This window comes from Phyllobates terribilis, unplaced genomic scaffold (assembly GCF_046119375.1).
Source record: "Phyllobates terribilis strain yellow unplaced genomic scaffold, ASM4611937v1 Scaffold_1__5_contigs__length_1240528914, whole genome shotgun sequence".
Classification (NCBI taxonomy): Eukaryota; Metazoa; Chordata; class Amphibia; order Anura; family Dendrobatidae; genus Phyllobates; species Phyllobates terribilis.
Window position 1 is genome coordinate 99,131,200 of NW_027362761.1, and position 18,902 is coordinate 99,150,101.

Here is an 18,902-nt window from a genome sequence, read left to right on the forward strand (position 1 = left end):
ATCTCCTCCAATAAAAGAAAAATAATAAAGCAACATCATCCTTACCTTTCCATGGTTCCCACGACAGCTTCAGCTCTGCTACATCGAGATGACAGGCTGGACCGCAGCAGAATGCTGCCATCCAGCCTGTCATCTCGCAGACACTGAGAAGCGCAGGCATGCTTGCGCTCCTCAGTGTCTCTCTGTAACGGCATAAAGATGAGCCGAGGTCATGTCCAATGAACTCGGCTCACCTCATGCACGTCACTGACAGCGTGGGAGAATTCTCACGCTGAAGCGCTGAGTGCAGGAGAATTTTCCCACGCTGTCAGTGACGTGCATGAGGTGAGCCGAGTTCATTGGACATGACCTCGGCTCATCTTTATGCCGTCACAGCCTGACACTGAGGAGCGCAAGCAAGCCTGCTCTTCTCAGTGTCTGCGGGATGACAGGCTGGATGGCAGCGTTCTGCTGCGGTCCAGCCTGTCATCTCAATGTAGCAGAGCTGGAGCCGTCCTGGGAACCATGGAAAGGTAAGGATGAGGTTGCTTTATTATTTTTCTTTTATTGCAGGAGATCGTTGGCTTCAGCTGGAATGGGCGTGATGGTAAGTATGGTTTAATTTAGAACAATAAAGAATTGTGTGTTTATTTCAATTAAAGGACTTTATTCTGGGTGTTTGTGTTTTTTTTAAATACTTTACTAGAAATTCATGGTGGTCATGTCTAATATTGGCGTGAACCCATGAATTTTGGGCTTAGGGCCAGCTGATAATGCCAAGCTGGCCCTAACCCCTTTATTACCCAGTGAGCCACCGCACCAGGGCCCTAGATGAGTTGGGTACAGCACCAGAAGATGGCGCTTCTATGAACGCGCCATTTTACGAGGTGGCTGCGGACTGCAATTTGCAGCGGGGGGTGGCCCAGAAAGCTTGGGCCTCCCTTCGCTGCAGATTCCAGCCCCCAGCTGCCTAGTTGTACCTGGCTGGACACAAAAACAGGGCGAAGCCCCACGTCCATTTTTTTTTTTAATTATTTCATGAAATAATTTAAAAAAAAGGGCTTCCCTATATTGTTGTGTCCGGCCAGGTACAAATAGGCAGCTGGTGGTTGGGGGCAGCCCGTTCCTGCCCGCTGTACCTGGCTGGACACAAATATAGGGCGAAGCCCCACGTCAATTTTTTTGGGAAAAATTAATTAAAAAATAAATAATAATTTAGGGACTGCATCTTTATTAACCCCTCAATTGTCATTTAGTGTTAAAATAAAGGATTTATTAAAGATAAAATTGGCGTGGGATCCCCCATAATTTTAGTCTCTAGCGGAGGTTAAGCAGACGGCTGGGGCAGATATTTGAAGCCTGGGAAGGGGGTAATACCCACGGAGCTTCCCAGGCTACTAATATCAGCCCCCAGCTGAATACCTAGCCTTTACTAGCTATTAAAATGGGAGACCCCCCAAAAAAATTACGTGGGGTCCCCCCTATTTTAATAGCTAGCAAAGGGTAGGCAGACAGCTGGGGGCTGATATTAATAGCACAGGAAGGGTGCCATGAATATTGGCCCCCTCCCAGGCTAGAAACACCAGCCGTCAGCCGCCCCAGAAATGGCGCATCCATAGGATGCGCCAATTCTGGCACTTAGCCTCGCTCTTCCACGCTGCCCTGGTGCTTTGGCAGGGGGTAATAGTGGTGGGGTTCATGTCAGCGCCAGCTGCCATGAAGCCCAGGTTAGTAATGATGGGCGTTTATAAGACACCCCCATTACTAACCTACAAAGTGTTAAAAATAAAAAACACACACTACACCCAGAAAAAAATAATTTATTTGAAATAAAACACACCATTTTATTTAATTCTTAGTTTACTAAAAAAAAATAGTTACCTGTCCACGTTCCTGCGCTGATCTCCCATGCACAGCTGTCACATCTGGAGATGTGACAGCTGTCATGGCTGCTGTAAGCTCACGCTGCCGGGAACACGTCCGCTCCCGGCAGCGGGAGCCCCTGACTGAGGTCACCGGAGTGCATTCAGTCAGCTCAGCTCCGGAGACTTCCTTTACGGCACTGCTGTACCGTGGGAATTTCTCACGGTACAGCAGGGCCGTAAAGGAGCTAACCGGAGCAGCGCTGCCTGAACTCCGGCGAACCCGCTTATGCAATGACGGGGCTGCTTTACGGCGCCGTCATTCTAGCGGCGGCAACGGTTCAGAGCGGTCACATTCTATGTGGCTGCTCTAAACTGGAGATCATCGTGGGACACTCGTGGACTACTACGGAGGGGTAAGGATAAGGTTGTGGTTTATTATTTTATATTTTATTACAGGAGATCGATGGCTTCGGGGAATTGGGTGTCTAGGTGAGTATAGGTGTAGTTTTTTATTTTTTACTTTATTTTAGGTGGCGATCGGCGGGTACAGGTAATGTATAAACTTATTTATTGTAGGTAACCACTGGCCACCAATGACATGTATTTAAAATTTATTGGGGACACAGTAGGGCAATTTAAATAGCAGGATCAGGCTGATGGGAACTACTGCTCCCATCGAGCTGATCCTGCTGGCACGAGTGGACGGGGGACAGACATAGGCCGATGGGAGTAGTAGTGTCACATCGGCCTATGTTTGCCTGCACGCACACACCCGCACACACACCGCACACATCGCACAGTCACCTCGCACACCCGCACACACCCGCAGACATCGCACAGTCACCGCACACACACCGCACACACACGCAGACATCGCACAGTCACTGCACACACACCGCACACATCGCACAGACACCCACATACACCAATCATGACGGGTCTGATGGTCTGGGAGGTGAGGCTGACCTGTGCGGCCGTGGGAAAGTTCGTGTGAGTTCATGCAGTCAAGCATGAACTCGCATGAACCCTCCGAGGGCACCGCGGCTACTTCAAATGAACAGCTGATCGGCATCACCTGATACCTCAGCTGTTCATTTGAAATAACCGGCGGGAAAGCGCAGCACAGAACGGGAAAGCCGGCGGTGAAGTCTTTTCACTGCCGGCTTCCCCGCCCGGGTCCTTCGCTCCCCGCTCCTTGGTGCTGCGCTCCCCGCCCGGTCCTAACTTACGATGGGGATGGGAGGTGGCGAGGGGAGCGTAGGATCGGGGTGGGAGGCTGCGGGGAAGCAGTATGGGGCTGTGTGATTGTTTAAAAGCCGGCGGCTATTTACCGCCCGGCGGCTTTTAAACAATCAGGAGAATTCTCTCACGCTGGGATGGCATTCTGATGACAGGCTGGATCGCAGCTGAGCGCTGCCATCCAGCTTGTCATCCTTCAGAGACACTGCAGAGCGCAGGCATTATGGGAACTTCCGATTCCGGTATTCGATATTGTAAAAGTATCGGAATTCCGATACCGCGAATATCGGCCGATACCCGATATTTCAGTATCGGAATGCTCAACACTATTTATAACCTTGTACTTGAATCCAACATGTGTAAGATTTTACTTTCTCTTTCAAAGTAGGAGTCATGCATGTCCTGCCATAATTTTTTTTTTTGTAATAAAATGATCAGAACTGCTGAATAAACTGATGCATAATATCACAGATCATTAAAAAAAAAAACAGCAAAGCAAGTCAAATTTGGTGTCAGAGTGTTTTCACACTCTCTAAAATCCCATATAAGTTGAAACACCCAACAAATGTATTCTTGGAATAGAAATATTTTTATCTAATAAAGTGCAAAAAATACAGTCTATCAAGGGTATCTATAAAAAAGTAGCTCACTGAAGAAACTCCTGCACGCTAAGATACTGCCAGGAGGAACAAGACCTATGCAATGTTTCAGGGGTATCCTCTTGAAGATGTTATCACATTCTTTATATAGATTTCTGCATTATATCATTGTCATTTGTCAGGGCTGGGCAAAACCCAGTCGTTTACCTGACATGACGACTAGAAAATGGGCATACGTGGTGCTGGATGCATGAGATGAATGATTTCACTAATAACCTAAGGTTTCACTTCAGCTATATGAACTTGCTTTTTCTGTTCCAAGTGGAATTCATAGCCGGGACGGACTAGTCCCATTGAGGGTATCAGCGGCAAAGAACCTATTGACTTGTAATGGGATCTGTCAGATTTCCGTAATTTTGCTAAAAACGTGTAGTATTCTGCTCTATTTGTTCTTGTAGAAATGATGGAATCTGTGACGGAACCTCCCCTTACATGGTAGGGTAGTGCAAAAGACTAGTCATAGCTCCCAACCGTCCCGGATTTAGCGGGACTGTCCCGTCACGGTCATTGGTTTTGTCCCGCTCTATACTTGCCTCTGCGTAATTTTCATTGCTTCCGTAGCGCCTCCTCTCAGCTCAGTGCATAAATTAAAGTTAATGTATTCACTTCACTGGCCATCGGGTCCTCCTGGGACACTAACTCGCTTCTCTTTGTTCACAGGCAGCAACTCTACCAATGAGCTATAGCTCATAATGATACATATAGGAGGTTTTGGTAATCTTGAACTCTATATCAGGCAGTGACACCAGAAGCAGAGAATACATGTACATTAAATACAGCAGTGTATTTCTGTATAGATTACACACAGCGATGGATTTCTATGTATTCTATTCTAGTTTGAGAATAAAAGATTTTTTTTTCTTCCTATAAAATTACTAAAAAATAATGAAAAACGCTTAAAATATTGTCATGTTTAATGCACGTTTTAAAAAAATTAATAAACATCACAAAGCAGCACATAACATGGACATATTTGGTGTCCCTATAATCGTAACAACCTGCACAACACAGCAATTAGATTATTTACGGCGATCGGTAAATGGCGTAAAAAAAATGGCGTGATTGATATTTTTTCTGTATTAAAACTATATTAAAAACATAACGCTGAGGCCATGTTCATACGTTGCTTAAACGCTGCGATTTTTTTTTTTTTTTTCTGCAGGTGTCCTCACTACACAGCGCAATAACAATCTTCTCTGATTATTATGTGTTTGCTGCGTTTCTTTTATGCTTTTTCCCTCTTATTTGATGCGATTTCGGTGCAGATATGAAGCAGAGTTTTTAACCCTTTTTAATACTACAGAAAGGTTTGATTCTGAGCTTAAAATATGCAGCAGCTTTTTTTTCTTCATGCGTTTTTTTTTTTTTTTTTTTCAGTAGAAGCCTATAAAGAAAAAATGCTCCAAAACCACAGAATTCAGCAACGTCCACAGAGGGCAGAGATTTCATGGAATCACATCTACTTTTCTTGGTCATTTAGACTGTGTTCACATGTAGAGTAAATGCTGCAGATTTTCTGCGTTTTTTTGCACAGAAATTCTGCTGTTTATCTGTCCAAGCAAAGTGGATGTGGTTTAATTAGAACTGCGCCCCTTGTGGTCTAAAGACGCTGCTGAACTGTGTGGTTTTGGTGCTTTTTTTTTCTCGTCTTCTATTTGGAGCTTAAAAGAACGCATATAAAAGAACTGCAATTACTTTTATTAAGAATCAAAGCTTTTCTGTACTATAAAAATCACATCAAAAACGCGGCTTCACATCTGCACCAAAACTGCTTCAAATAAAGGGGAAAAGGCCTAAAAAAAAAAAAAAAATGCAGCAAAAATCAGAGGATTGTTATTGTGTAGTTTGGTGCGGATCCTGCAGAAAACAAACAAAACAATACTGCACTGTGTGAACACTGCCTTACAGACACCAGAAGCCAAATGTCATATAGTGAAGCTACCTAAAGGTATGAAAGTTCTGGCGGCTATGACTGTGAATGAAGGAACAAAAAATAAATCAATAGATCCCAACTAAAGATGAGCAGGACGCACAGATGACGTCGCACTGGCCCTGGCTGATCAAAAGCCGCACCGGTAACGCCGGAAGGTAAGAGCTTTGTGGCCTCCCGCCCAGCCAAAAGGTAGCTCTGACCTGGATGCTGGACCAGTGAATCGATCCGCTCTTCTCTAGTCCCAACTGTCCCAGGTACAGCGGACAGTCCCGGATTTGGGTCTGGTTCCACATGAACGATATTACAAATGGACCGATGGTTTGCATGTAAAAAAATCACAGCTTACACTGCTTTGACCCGTATTCTGCATCAGACTCACTCATTATAAGTCAATGGGTGTGTGAAAATCAGGTCATATACCGGTAGCCATTCATATGTCTTATTTTTTCACTTCTATCTTAGAATGATACATTTAGGAAACTTTATTTCACCTTTATTATTTATTAAATTGTTCGTGTGAAAATACAGACATACAGATTCCATATAGACCAAAAAAATAGAAACCTCAATAGAATATGGATCACCTTATGGATGTAAAATCATCATTTTTTATTCTGAACTTAAAACTGATGATTTTGCATACCCTTATGTTATTGCTTCGTAAGGGTGGTCATGGATAGTTGGATATCCCGCAAACAGACAAGGACAGATTTGTCCCTGTTTGATCCTTCGAGTTGATGAACAGCTGACCTTATATATTTTTAGTGTAGCTAGACCTGAAAAACAGGCATGTAGTCACATTGTGAAATAACTCAACTGTTATCTTCCAAGTCTTGTGATTTTAGACTTTTTTACTCTGTTTTCAGCACAGTGTATTGTGCAAAGGTTTAGGGGGGTTCCCAATCTATGTAATGAAACCCAAGAACTTATTATTTCATTGTAAATGAAAAAGTCATACAGCTGTCACACTTTCATTGGGAGTAAGACTGCATACAGTGAGGCAAAAGGGAACAGAAGCTCTGTCACTAGTTGGGGGACACGGGGCACACCTGAACTAACCCTATGCCTCCCTGAATTTTCTAGCGTGCCTAGATGGGTTATTTCATCCCGTGCGGCAATCACGTACCTATCCCTGTCTTACCCTGAGAATACACCTAGCTACTGAGGGGAAAAGCAGGATGACTAGTCCTGCTCTAAAATAAAGACACAGAGGGTAAACAGACAGGGTTAAAGGAAAACAACTATCATACAAATACACTCACAAGACAGCCGAGTGAAAATCAGGGAAGGAGTAGGTGGGACAAACCAAATAGGAAGAGGATTAGATACAAAGAACACACACAAACTAAATCCACACAGAAATCTCCTCCAGAAAACTACTCCAAACCATTGCTCCTGATTGAACTCTCCTTCACCTCCAAACCAGGAAGTGGTTAGCTATCACTGGCAGAGACAGAAGCTAAGAGGGGAGTTCTTAAATCTGCAGGGAGTAACAATATCAGAACAGCTGAGACCATCTCAGACCTCCAGGAGTCAAGCGAAGCAGTTTAACGCTTTCAGACACAGAACAAAGGAAGCCAGAACTGCTAATAGGATGGTGAAACCGTTCCAACTACCACAGATGAATGTGTCACCAGACGCCACGAATGTCTGACCCCACTCAGTCACGGTGTCGCCGTGACAATAGCTTTTCAGAATACTACAGTTTTCCAGGTCTCTCATAATGGTTTGAAACACGTGTGGGTTTGAGTAAGGCTGTGCAACTGAGATGCCACTGAAAACCTCACTTGCATGTTTTTTTTGTGTTAGGCCTCGTTCAGTCGCCAGGGAATTTTCTGGTAAGCAAAGGATAGTCCACTTGCACTGGGCTATACGTCATTCATTGCACTCATACTCAAACGTCAATCAAAATGACCAATGCAATGTTTATTTCTTTTACAAGGTAACCAAGAGCAGATAAAACAAGCTGAGGATGCAAGGGGACCTACTGCTGCTGCCAACATGTTCATCGACAAATTACTCGAACTAGAAAGTGATGGATGGTACCAAGGGTTTATTGATGTGCTGGCCGCAACTGGTATGTTTTACATTGGCTATCCCGTCATTAATTCTTATTCTTTTTATAGATCTTAAAAAATAAACAATATCAGCCATCTACGTGCTGTTAAAAAAAACAATTCATTTCAAGCTGAGATCAATTTTTGCATTGTGACTTCCATATTTCTGTTCCCTCAAAGTGGCCAAAAACTGCCCAAGACTCCACCACATATCAAGCCTTGCATTCCTACTTTACAGATATCCTTGTGAAAGACCTATACATAGGTCAAAACGTGAGATGGTACCTGTTTTCTTGGTGCCTTATCTTTATTGCTGATGATGTATTCGGACTGCACTCCTTTCCTCTAGCACCATACTGTTAAAGCATGGTTGCCAATTTTATCTCTGACTTGAGCCAGAGCTCTCCCGAAGAACACCAATGGCGCAAAACAGATCCCGCTGACTTATTATGGGTTCTGTTGTAATGTTCATTTTGACAAAAAAAGAACGGCACTGCATGCTATACACAGCAAATTGTAAAGCAATGTTCACCTTTCCCCTACTGTGCTGAGCGTTGGTGGTCACTCTCTCCACTGCCACAGTCATGAAACATAATTTTTTTTAGTCCTTCATTTATTGGGTATGACGATAATAATGATTATAAATACTTCCAGAGTATATACATTTTTTTATTAAAGGGAAGTTGCCATCAGAAAATTGCCTATTTAAATCCAGTTGTCGTGTTAAATGTATTTAGACTAACACTAGCCTTGCCACGTTGTCAGTGCTCACATGACTTTATTTAGCCTATAAATGGTGGTTTTGATACTTAAAGGGAATCTGTCAGCAAGATTTCACCCCCCAAACTATTGATATGTTCATGTAGCTCTTTCAAAGACAAATCCAACAATAAATTTACACAGCCAGTCTGTTCCTCCATTACTGTGAAATCAGCGTTCACACTGATATGCAAATGAGGCTGTAGATCTGAAGCCTCTGTCACTCCAGCACTATTCCCTGCCGTCTATTTGCTTGACTGGCAGCCTCTATGCTGTGTGGCTTTAGGCAAAGAAGCCATTAGTCAAGCATCATGAGGCGGCGTTGGGTGAGGAGTAGAGCTGGAGTGACAGAGGCTACAGATCTACAAATAGCTCTTCAGCCTCATTTGCATATCAATTCAGACAATGATTTCTCAGCAATGGACAATCGGCTGGCTAAGTAAAGTTATTGCTGGATATGTCCTTATGTCCTTGAAATCGCTACATGCACATATAAATAGTTTGGGATGTAAAATCCTGCTGACAAATTCCCTTTAAATATTTTTGGCTTATTTTTTTTTATATGTAAAAATAAGAATTTTTACATTGGTCTTTCGGTCTTTTTTAGACCTTGTGTTTCTGCAAATAATACATGTACAGGTGAATCTCTTTAAATTAGAATATCATGAAAAAGTTAATTTGTTTCAGTTCTTCAATACAAAAAGTGAAACTCATATATTATATAGAGTCATCACAAACCGAGTGATCTATTTCAAGTGTTTATTTCTGTTAATGTTCGCCCACTGGGGTTAGTGTCCAGCTCTTTAGTCCTTAGCAAACACTAGCAATACTGGAGGTCTGCACACCTCCACACACACATATTGAATGAGAGAACTGGTTTCCTTTTTATCTGCTATACCACTCCAAGTAGGAATATGTGAGCAGCCAGTCCCACCCATCTTTGACTGCTAGTGACCCGCCCCCTGGGCCGTGGGGCACCCGGAACCGGGCTTCGGTGCAATGTTGGGGGTAGTAGTGGCGACCCGATCCCGTGGCTCAGGGTGGTCAGACCGAATGCTGTGGCAGTCTATTTGTAGGGTTTTGAATGTCCGACTACGCCACCCATGGATTGCAGTCAGGGATGACCGCCGCTGCAAGGCAGACCGCTGAGGCTGATGTTGGTGTGCAGCACAGGGGTAGGATAACTCCCCACGGGAAGAGTGCAGCCTCAGGGCAGTGTAATAGGATGCTGGGGGTGATGGTGCAGGCCGCAATAATAAGGGTTCAGTGTGCTTCAAACAGTCCAGGGTCTTTATTGTAGTTTGTACTAATGACCCAACAGGAGTACAGGGTAGGAATGGGCCTGGGTGTCTGAGAGCATTCGGGCGAGCCCCACTGGTCAGGGTGAGTGGGTAGGCCTACCGTTCTCTCTGCCCTTGCTGACTATCCCCCTTTTCGTGGTGTGATAGCCCACGTCCCTGAGCTGGCCATGCACTTCGCCTGTATGGCTTGCGACTCGGGCCTTAGGTACCTGTTGCTTCTCCGTGCTGTACCGGTCCCTCTGTGTGGCGGAGCCTCCAGGCTTCTTAGGCCAAGGAACCTGAAATCCCTTGCGGGTTGGTTATCTGCTGCAGGGCTTGCAACCCTGACAGCCTCGGACCCCAGTGTCCGGTTGTGTAGTTCTCTTTCAGCCAGGACCGGCTCTCGTCGCCTCTGTCCCTGGCTTGCTGTTCCTCCTCTGCCTCCTGGACTCCTCAGCTGCTGCTGACCTGTCCCTCTCCTCTGGGAACCCTTCTGGATGCTTCGGAAGTGGGCCCTGGTCTCCCTAACCCTGCCCTCAGTTCCAGCTTTTCTAGGGGCAGCCTGCTCCCCCTACTGGCCTGGGACAGGAGGTGCTGCATGCTAATGGTCCCTGACCAGAGAACCTCCCTCCTGGTCTCAGACACAGCCTTTGATATTTGTGGCATCCAGGCCTGGGGTGACACATTTCCCCCCCTAGTAAATTTTAGTACTCCGGGATTAAACAAGAAACACAAATACAGGGTAAAAATGCATGACCATAAACACAACAGGGAAAGAAATAACAAACAACACCACATATTGAGTTCTTTAGGTCACTGTGTGCTCTGTGACCGGGTGTCCATATCACCAACAAAAGAAGAGGGTCACCGTATGATCCGTGACCGGGTGTCCATTTCACCCCATAAGGCGAAGTTTTTGAGCAGTGTGGGGACCTGTCCCTATAAACCCCAAGTTCCTGGCCTTGGGCGTAGCGGCAAGGCTGAGCTACCTACTTTGGACCACAAGGAGGCCACGCCGGACAGGTTTTTCTTCTTTGGCCAACTTCACAAGAGGGCACCAGGTGCAACTATCTACATGGTAGTTCCGGTTATTCACCGTCCATAACCTGTCAGTCCATTGTATCTAGGGAAACTGGAAAAACATTATTAATAACCAGGGTACAAACATAACACATTAAATATATACATTATACATTTAGATCTTCCAGCGAGCTGGTATTTGACCCCTAGTGCTCCGGGTTGACCTCCGTAACCCACTGTCTGGTGGTGGTCTAACCTGGCTTTCCCCACTAATATTAAGGGTACAGCTACTAGCTGGGTTTACAGGCAGGGCAGGCAGCTGTCTGCGGGTCCTTAGGCTTACCGCAGGCATGGCAGGCTAACTGTCAGCAGAGGGTTGACTCTCCTGGGCTGCTGGCATGGGTTCTTCTTGTTCTTCCTGCTCTCCTGTAGGCTCTTGTTGGGTAGGCTGAAGGAAGTGTAGGACGGGTACCACTATGGCATCGTTTATTCGAGTCCAGGTGCGGGGGAACTCTCCGAGAACTGTGCTGATCATTTCTTCCTTGTCCTCTGCGGGCTCAAGGTCATCTTGATCTTCTCCTGCACTCTGTAGTTGCTCGGGGCACCGTTTTGGGTGGTCTCTGGAGACGGTGCTAGTGGTTTCTCCTCCATCCTTGGTAATCACACATACCTTCGGGTTGTTGTGGTCGGACTGCAGTACTGTGTACGGGTCTCTCTCCCACTGGTCTTCCAGCTTGTGAAGCCTTCTCTTCCGCTTCAGGACCTGCTCACCAGGTTCCAGGGGACCAGCAGGGGCGTGTTGGTTGAAGAGCCTCTCTTGCTTTTCTCTCGCTTGAGCCAGACTCCTCTCCACACTCTCCTGTACCTTCTTGTACTGTAGCCGCCGTTCCGTATCCCAGTCCGCGTCTGGGGAGGTGTCCTCAGGCGTCAGGACTCCCATCTCCAGGTCTATCGGCAGCTTACCTGGTCTTGCGCGCATCAGGTAAGCCGGGGTGCAATTTGTAGCGTTCACCGGGATATGGTTGTACAAGTCAATCAGGTCTGGCAGCTTCTCCAGCCACAGGCTGCATTCTTCCAGGGGCAACGTCTTGAGGAGATCAATGACGATATTGTTCATTTTCTCACACAGCCCGTTGGTTTGCGGGTGGTAAGGCATTGTCTGAATCTTCCTACAGCCGTAGAGGTTGCAGAACTCCTGGAATACTTCAGCCTCAAATGCTGGACCTTGATCTGTCAAGACCTGTTCCGGATACCCGTGTGGACGGCAGAAGTGTTGCTGGAAGGCTCTGGCCGCTGTTTGGGCTGTCAGGTCTTTAACAGGAACCACCACCAGGAACCGGGAGTAATGGTCCACAATTGTCAGGGCATAGACTTAGCCCGACCGGCTTGGAGCCAATTTCACATGGTCCAGAGCTACCAGCTCAAGAGCCTGCCTGGTGACGATGGGCCTCAAAGGTGTCTGCTGGCTGGTACGGTCCTTCCTTCTGAGGTGACATGGGCCGCAGTCCCTGCTCCACTTCTCTATGGCCCTTCTCATACCGACCCAGTAGAACCGCTCTCTCAGTAGGAACTCCAGTTTCTTCCACCCGAAGTGTCCCTCTCTGTCATGGTACTACTCCAGGACCATTGCTGCATCTCGCCTTGGGACCACTACCTGCCAGGTCAGCTCGTGCGTCCGGTGGTTGACAAGCCTTCTGCACAGCTTACCCTCGTAGAGGAATAGCCTGCTTTTCTCCTTCCATATCTGCTTGGCTTCCTCTGGAACGTCCGGGCCAGGGCTAGCGTCTGCCTGGGTTAACAGGTCTTTCACCAGGCGAACTGCAGGGTCACTATCTTGCGTTTCAGCCCAGCCGTGGTGGGGTAAGGGGTTGAACATGACGGTGGTTAGGTCTTTGTCTCTTACCCGGTGAGAATACTGAGTGGCCCCATACCGATGGAACGCAGGGAGCTCTACTTCCTCCAGCTCTTCCGAGTCTTCTTCTCCTTCAGGTAGGTGGGGCATTCTTGATAGGGCGTCTGCGTTGGCGTTGGTCCTGCCTGCCCGGTACTTGATTGTGAAGTCATAATTGGATAACCGGGCCATCCACCGCTGTTCTAGGGCACCTAGTCTTGCATTGTTCAGGTGTGTCAGCGGGTTGTTGTCCGTGTACACAGTGAACTTTGCGGAGGCCCGGTAATGCTTAAACCGTTCTGTGACGGCCCACACCACTGCCAAGAATTCTAGCTTGAAGGAGCTGTAATTCTCCGGGTTCCTTTCAGTGGGCCTCAGCTTCCAGCTGGCATACGCGATCACCCTTTTTCTCTGCCCTGTTGGTTCTGTGACAGTACGGCTCCCAGCCCCACATTGCTGGCGTCTGTGTGGAGGATAAAAGGCTGGCCATAATCGGGGTAGGCCAGGATCTCATCCCCCGTGAGGGCCATCTTCAACTGGCGGAAGGACTGCTCTTCCGGCTTGTCCCACTTGAAGGGTGGCTTTTGGCTTCTGGTCTTGGACTGTCCTATCAGGAGGTCCTGCATAGGGGCTGCCATCTTAGTGAACCCGGGGACGAACCTTCGGTAGTAGCCTACCAACCCGAGGAATTGCCTCACTTCTTTGATGTTAGAGGGGCTTGGCCAGCTCTTGATTACTGTGACCTTGTCGGGGTCGGGGGCTACTCCTTCTGCACTCACCACGTGCCCCAGGTACTGTACCTTCGGCTTTAACAGATGGCACTTGGAGGGTTTCACCTTCAGGCCATAGCCTGCCAGGGCTTTGAACACCTCTGCCAAGTGTTTTAGATGGTCCTCGTAGGTCTTCGAATAGACGATCACGTCGTCCAGGTAAAGTAGGACCGTCTCGAAGTTTCGGTGCCCTAGACAGCATTCCATCAGCCTCTGGAAAGGTCCCTGGTGCGTTGCAGAGCCCGAAGGGCATACAGTTGAATTCGCTCAATCCCATCGTGGTGGTGAAGGCGGTCTTCTCCTTGTCAGCCTCTGCCACAGGAACCTGCCAGTACCCGCTAGTAAGGTCCAAAGTAGAGAAGAAGTTAGCTGATTTTAGGGCTGCTAAAGACTCCTCTATCCTAGGTAACGGGTACGCGTCTTTATGGGTAATACGATTGATTTGTCTATAGTCCACGCACATTCTCATGGTACCGTCTTTCTTTTTTACCAGAACCAAGGGGGCTGCCCAGGGGCTACAGCTGTGTCTGATGACCCCGGCTTCTTTAATTTCTCTCAGCATGCCCTTTGCGTTCTGATAATGTGCAGGGGGTACAGGTCTGTGTCTCTCTTTTATTGGTGGGTGGCTCCCCGTGGGGATGTGGTGTTCTACTCCCTTTACTCGGCCGAAGTCTAGCGGGTGCTTACTAAAGACTCTCTCGTACTCCTGAACCACCCGGTAGACTCCTTGTTTTTGGTGCAGGGGAGTAGAGTCAGCACCCACATGGAGTTTCTGGCACCAGTCCTCCTTGTGTTTCTGGGAGCCATTACCCTCCACCGGGGAAGATGGAGGCAAGGGTTCCACGACCCTGATAGCATTGTGTTCGACGGCAAACAATTTGGCCAGTGTAGCGTACCGGGGCAAGTGTACTTCCCTTTCCCCGATGTTTAAGATCCAGACGGGCACCCTTCCATGGCGGACATCAACCACCCCCCTGGCTGTCAAAATGGTGGGCCTGCTGTCTGAGTACACGGGTTCTACCATGTCTTGGTAGTCTCTCCCTCTTAAACCGATTGCAGTCCGACACCAGATCATCATTTCACTTTTGGGAGGCATGGCAATGGGGAACGGGTCGCTCATCCTCACGCTACCGATCTCCCCACCAGACAGTTCTACCTGTTGCCGTCTCATCAGGGCTCTTATCTCTTTCTGGAGGACCCTTTGTTGGCTGGAGCTCGCATTCATCGCCACCTGCTGCAAAATCACAATTACTTCTGAAAGACAGTTTTCAATCACATTAGTACCCAAGGTTATTTTAGGGTGACTTTCTCGACGGCCAATGTCCACAATGATCACTCCCTGTGCCGGCAGTTCAACCTTACCAATCTTGATAGTCCTCTCTCTGAACCCCACCTGCGGCACGGGCTGGCCATTGCTGGCGATGATGCTCAAGTCACTGTCTGGATAACGTGTTATATCCGTGTCACTCCAGTATTGCTTGAAAAGTACGTAGGGGATGGTAGTCACTTGAGACCCGGTGTCCAGTAGTTCACTCATGGGGATACCGTCCAGCACTACGGGTAAGACCGGGCGTCCCCCCACGTACTTAACACGCCAATTAGACGGGCCTGATGACCTTACGCCTGGGGGTTGGCCCTCTGCCCCAGGTCGGACCCATTTAAAGTACAGTACCTTGCTACAGTTATATGAAAAAGTTTGGGCACCCCTATTAATCTTAAGCTTAATGTTTTATAAAAATTGGTGATTTTGCAACAGCTATTTCAGTTTGATATATGTAATAACTGTTGGACACAGTAATGTTTCTGCCTTGAAATGAGGTTTATTGTACTAACAGAAAATGTGCAATCTGCATTCAAACAAAATTTGACAGGTGCATAAGTATGGGCACCCTTATCATTTTCTTGTTTTAAATACTCCTACCTACTTTTTACTGACTTACTAAAGCACTTTTTTTGGTTTTGTAACCTCATTGAGCTTTGAACTTCATAGCCAGGTGTATGCAATCATGAGAAAAGCTACTTAAAGTGGTCACTTGCAAGTTGTTCTCCTGTTTGAATCTCCTCTGAAGAGTGGCATCATGGGCTCCTCAAAACAACTGTCAAATGATCTGAAAACAAAGATTATTCAACATAGTTGTTCAGGGGAAGGATACAAAAAGCTGTCTCAGAGATTTAACCTGTCAGTTTCCACTGTGAGGAACATAGTAAGGAAATGGAAGAACACAGGGACAGTTCTTGTTAAGGCCAGAAGTGGCAGGCCAAGAAAAACATCAGAAAGGCAGAAAAGAAGAATGGTGAGATCAGTCAAGGACAATCCTCAGACCACCTCCAGAGAGCTGCAGCATCAACTTGCTGCAGATGATGTCACTGTGCATCGGTCAACTATACAACGCACTTTGCACAAGGAGAAGCTGTATGCGAGAGTGATGCGAAAGAAGCCGTTTCTGCAAGTACGCCACAAACAGAGTCGGCTGAGGTATGCAAAAGCACATTTGGAGAAGCCAATTTCTTTTTGGAAGAAGGTCCTTAAGACTGATGAAACCAAGATTGAGTTGTTTGGTCATACAAAAAGGCGTTATACATGGCAGCAAAAAAACACCGCATTCCAAGAAAAACACTTGCTACCCACAGTAAAATTTGGTGGAGGTTCCAACATGCTTTGGGGCTGTGTGGCCAATGCCGGCACCGGGAATCTTGTTAAAGTTGAGGGACGCATGGATTCCACTCAGTATCAGCAGATTCTTGACAATAATGTTCAAGAATCAGCGACAAAGTTGAAGTTACGCAGGGGATGGATCTTTCAGCAAGACAATGATCCAAAACACCGCTCCAAATCTACTCAGGCATTCATGCAGAGGAACAATTACAATGTTCTGGAATGGCCATCCCAGTCCCCAGACCTGAATATCATTGAACATCTGTGGGATCATTTGAAGAGGGCTGTGCATGCTCGGCGACCAGCAAACTTAACTGAACTGGAATTGTTTTGTAAAGAGGAATGGTCAAAAATACCTTCATCCAGGATCCAGGAACTCATTAAAAGCTACAGGAAGCGACTAGAGGCTGTTATTTTTGCAAAAGGAGGATCTACTAAATATTAATGTCACTTTTCTGGTGAGGTGCCCATACTTATGCACCTGTTAAATTTTGTTTGAATGCAGATTGCACGTTTTCTGTTAGTACAATAAACCTCATTTCAAGGCAGAAACATTACTGTGTCCAACAGTTATTACATATATCAAACTGAAATAGCTGTTGCAAAAACACCAATTTTTTAAAAACATTAAGCTTACGATTAATAGGGGTGCCCAAACTTTTTCATATAACTGTATGTGTCCTGGCTGACTGCAACGGCGGCAAATCGGCTGTCCATCCTCAGTGTAACGGTCGGCGGGCCTCCCTCTGAACGACGGGATCATCCTCTGTCGACGTCACGGGGCATCCTCCGGACTGGAAGCCAGCTTGATTGGTCTTGACGGTTCCACCTGCAACGACTGTACGGTCCTGGTCAATGCAGCCACACTCTTTGTTAGTTCTTGGACCTGATGGTGCAGGTTTGCGGGCTGGGATGGATTTAGGGCCTGTGCATCAGCCCCCACAAGGTCTGCGGGGTAGGGCGCTGCCTCCTGATGGTCAGTGATGGCAGGGCGCCGGGGAACTACAGCGCCACTTGGTGCGGGTTCTCGGAGCACCCGGATGGCCCTATCCTTGAACTGCGCAAAAGTCAAATCGGGGTTCTGTAGGGCCATGAGGCGCAGCTGGGTTCTGTGGGCGCTGGACAGCAGACCTTCTATGAACTGGTCAGTCAACAGTTTATCGGTGTCCTGCATGCTGCCAGGGTCAGCTTGTTTAATTTCTCCCAGAGCTTCTTGCTGGTTCAAGGCATAGTCTCTGATACTATCTTGGGCTCGCTGCTTACAGCCATAGAACCGCATTTTGATTTCGGCTGAGGTACGGGTATCAAAGGTACTCCGCAGCCGGGTCAGAATGTCCTTTACAGTCCTTTTCTCCTCATCTGACCATGATTTCACTTCCCGCTGGGCTGCATCGGTTAGCTGCCCCGTCAGTATGCTCACTTTCTGTTCTTCTGTCAGGGGATAAACTTTAAATAAACTGTGCAGTCTTTCCTTAAAGTCAGTTAAGGTATGTAGGGCATGGAGAACGGCATCACCGCTGCTGCAGCCTCGCTGGTGGTAGAAGGTCCCTCCGCGTCCGTCATCGACCCCCCCCCCGTTAACCGTGTCCTACCTTCCGACGATCCTCTTCTGTAGGCCGCGGCTCCGCTGGTGCTGCTCCGGGGCGAGGACCTTGTGTCGCGTCCTGGTGACGTCAGTGTCGCTCTCGCTCCTTCCAGGACCTTGCGCAGCGTCGGTGCGTAGGGCGGGGCTTCAGGTCTCGCGCGGTTTGGACGTCCACGCCCCTCTTCTTCCCGCGCGGCGTCCTGAAGATGGCGTCCGATGGCGGGAACACGGCTGAGGATGGCGGGAAACCTCTTTTTCAGGTAAGTGTGCAGTCTTTTTCAGGCACGCAATACCCGTTTGTGGCGGGTTGGTCACAATCCTGCCGACTACGCCAAAGCTGACTCGCCCCCTGGGCTGTGGGGCACCCGGAACCGGGCTTCGGTGCAATGTTGGGGGTAGTAGTGGCGACCCGATCCCGTGGCTCAGGGTGGTCAGACCGAATGCTGTGGCAGTCTATTTATCAGTGTTTTGAATGTCCGACTACGCCACCCGTGGATTGCGGTCAGGGATAACCGCCGCTGCAAGGCAGACCGCTGAGGCTGATGTTGGTGTGCAGCACAGGGGTAGGATAACCCCCCACGGGTAGAGTGCAGCCTCAGGGCAGTATGATGGGATGCTGGGGGTGATGGTGCAGGCCGCAATAATAAGGGTTCAGAGTCTGCTTCAAACAGTCCAGGGTCTTTATTGTAGTTTGTACTAATGACCCAACAGGAGTACAGGGTAGGAATGGGCCTGGGTGTCTGAGAGCATTCGGGCGAGCCCCACTGGTCAGGGTGAGTGGGTAGGCCTACCGTTCTCTCTGCCCTTGCTGACTATCCCCCTTTTCGTGGTGTGATAGCCCACGTCCCTGAGCTGGCCGTGCACTTCGCCTGTATGGCTTGCAACTCGGGCCTTAGGTACCTGTTGCTTCTCCGTGCTGTACCGGTCCCTCTTTGTGGCGGAGCCTCCAGGCTTCTTAGGCCAAGGAACCTGAAATCCCTTGTGGGTTGGTTATCTGCTGCAGGGCTTGCAACCCTGACAGCCTCGGACCCCAGTGTCCGGTTGTGTAGTTCTCTCTCAGCCAGGACCGGCTCTCGTCGCCTCTGTCCCTGGCTTGCTGTTCCTCCTCTGCCTCCTGGACTCCTCAGCTGCTGCTGACCTGTCCCTCTCCTCTGGGAACCCTTCTGGATGCTTCAGAAGTGGGTCCTGGTCTCACTAACCCTGCCCTCA

At 47.9% G+C, this 18,902-nt stretch overlaps 1 protein-coding gene across 1 annotated transcript in view; it reads left to right on the forward strand.

Annotated features, from left to right (window-relative positions):
* Positions 1 to 18,902, forward strand: part of RIGI (RNA sensor RIG-I) — a 100,096-nt gene that overhangs the window by 15,241 nt on the left and 65,953 nt on the right. The window contains exon 3 of the mRNA XM_073664886.1: positions 7,618 to 7,752. Within this exon, the coding sequence (XP_073520987.1) occupies positions 7,618 to 7,752 (135 nt within the window). The remainder of the gene's footprint in view (positions 1 to 7,617; positions 7,753 to 18,902) is intronic.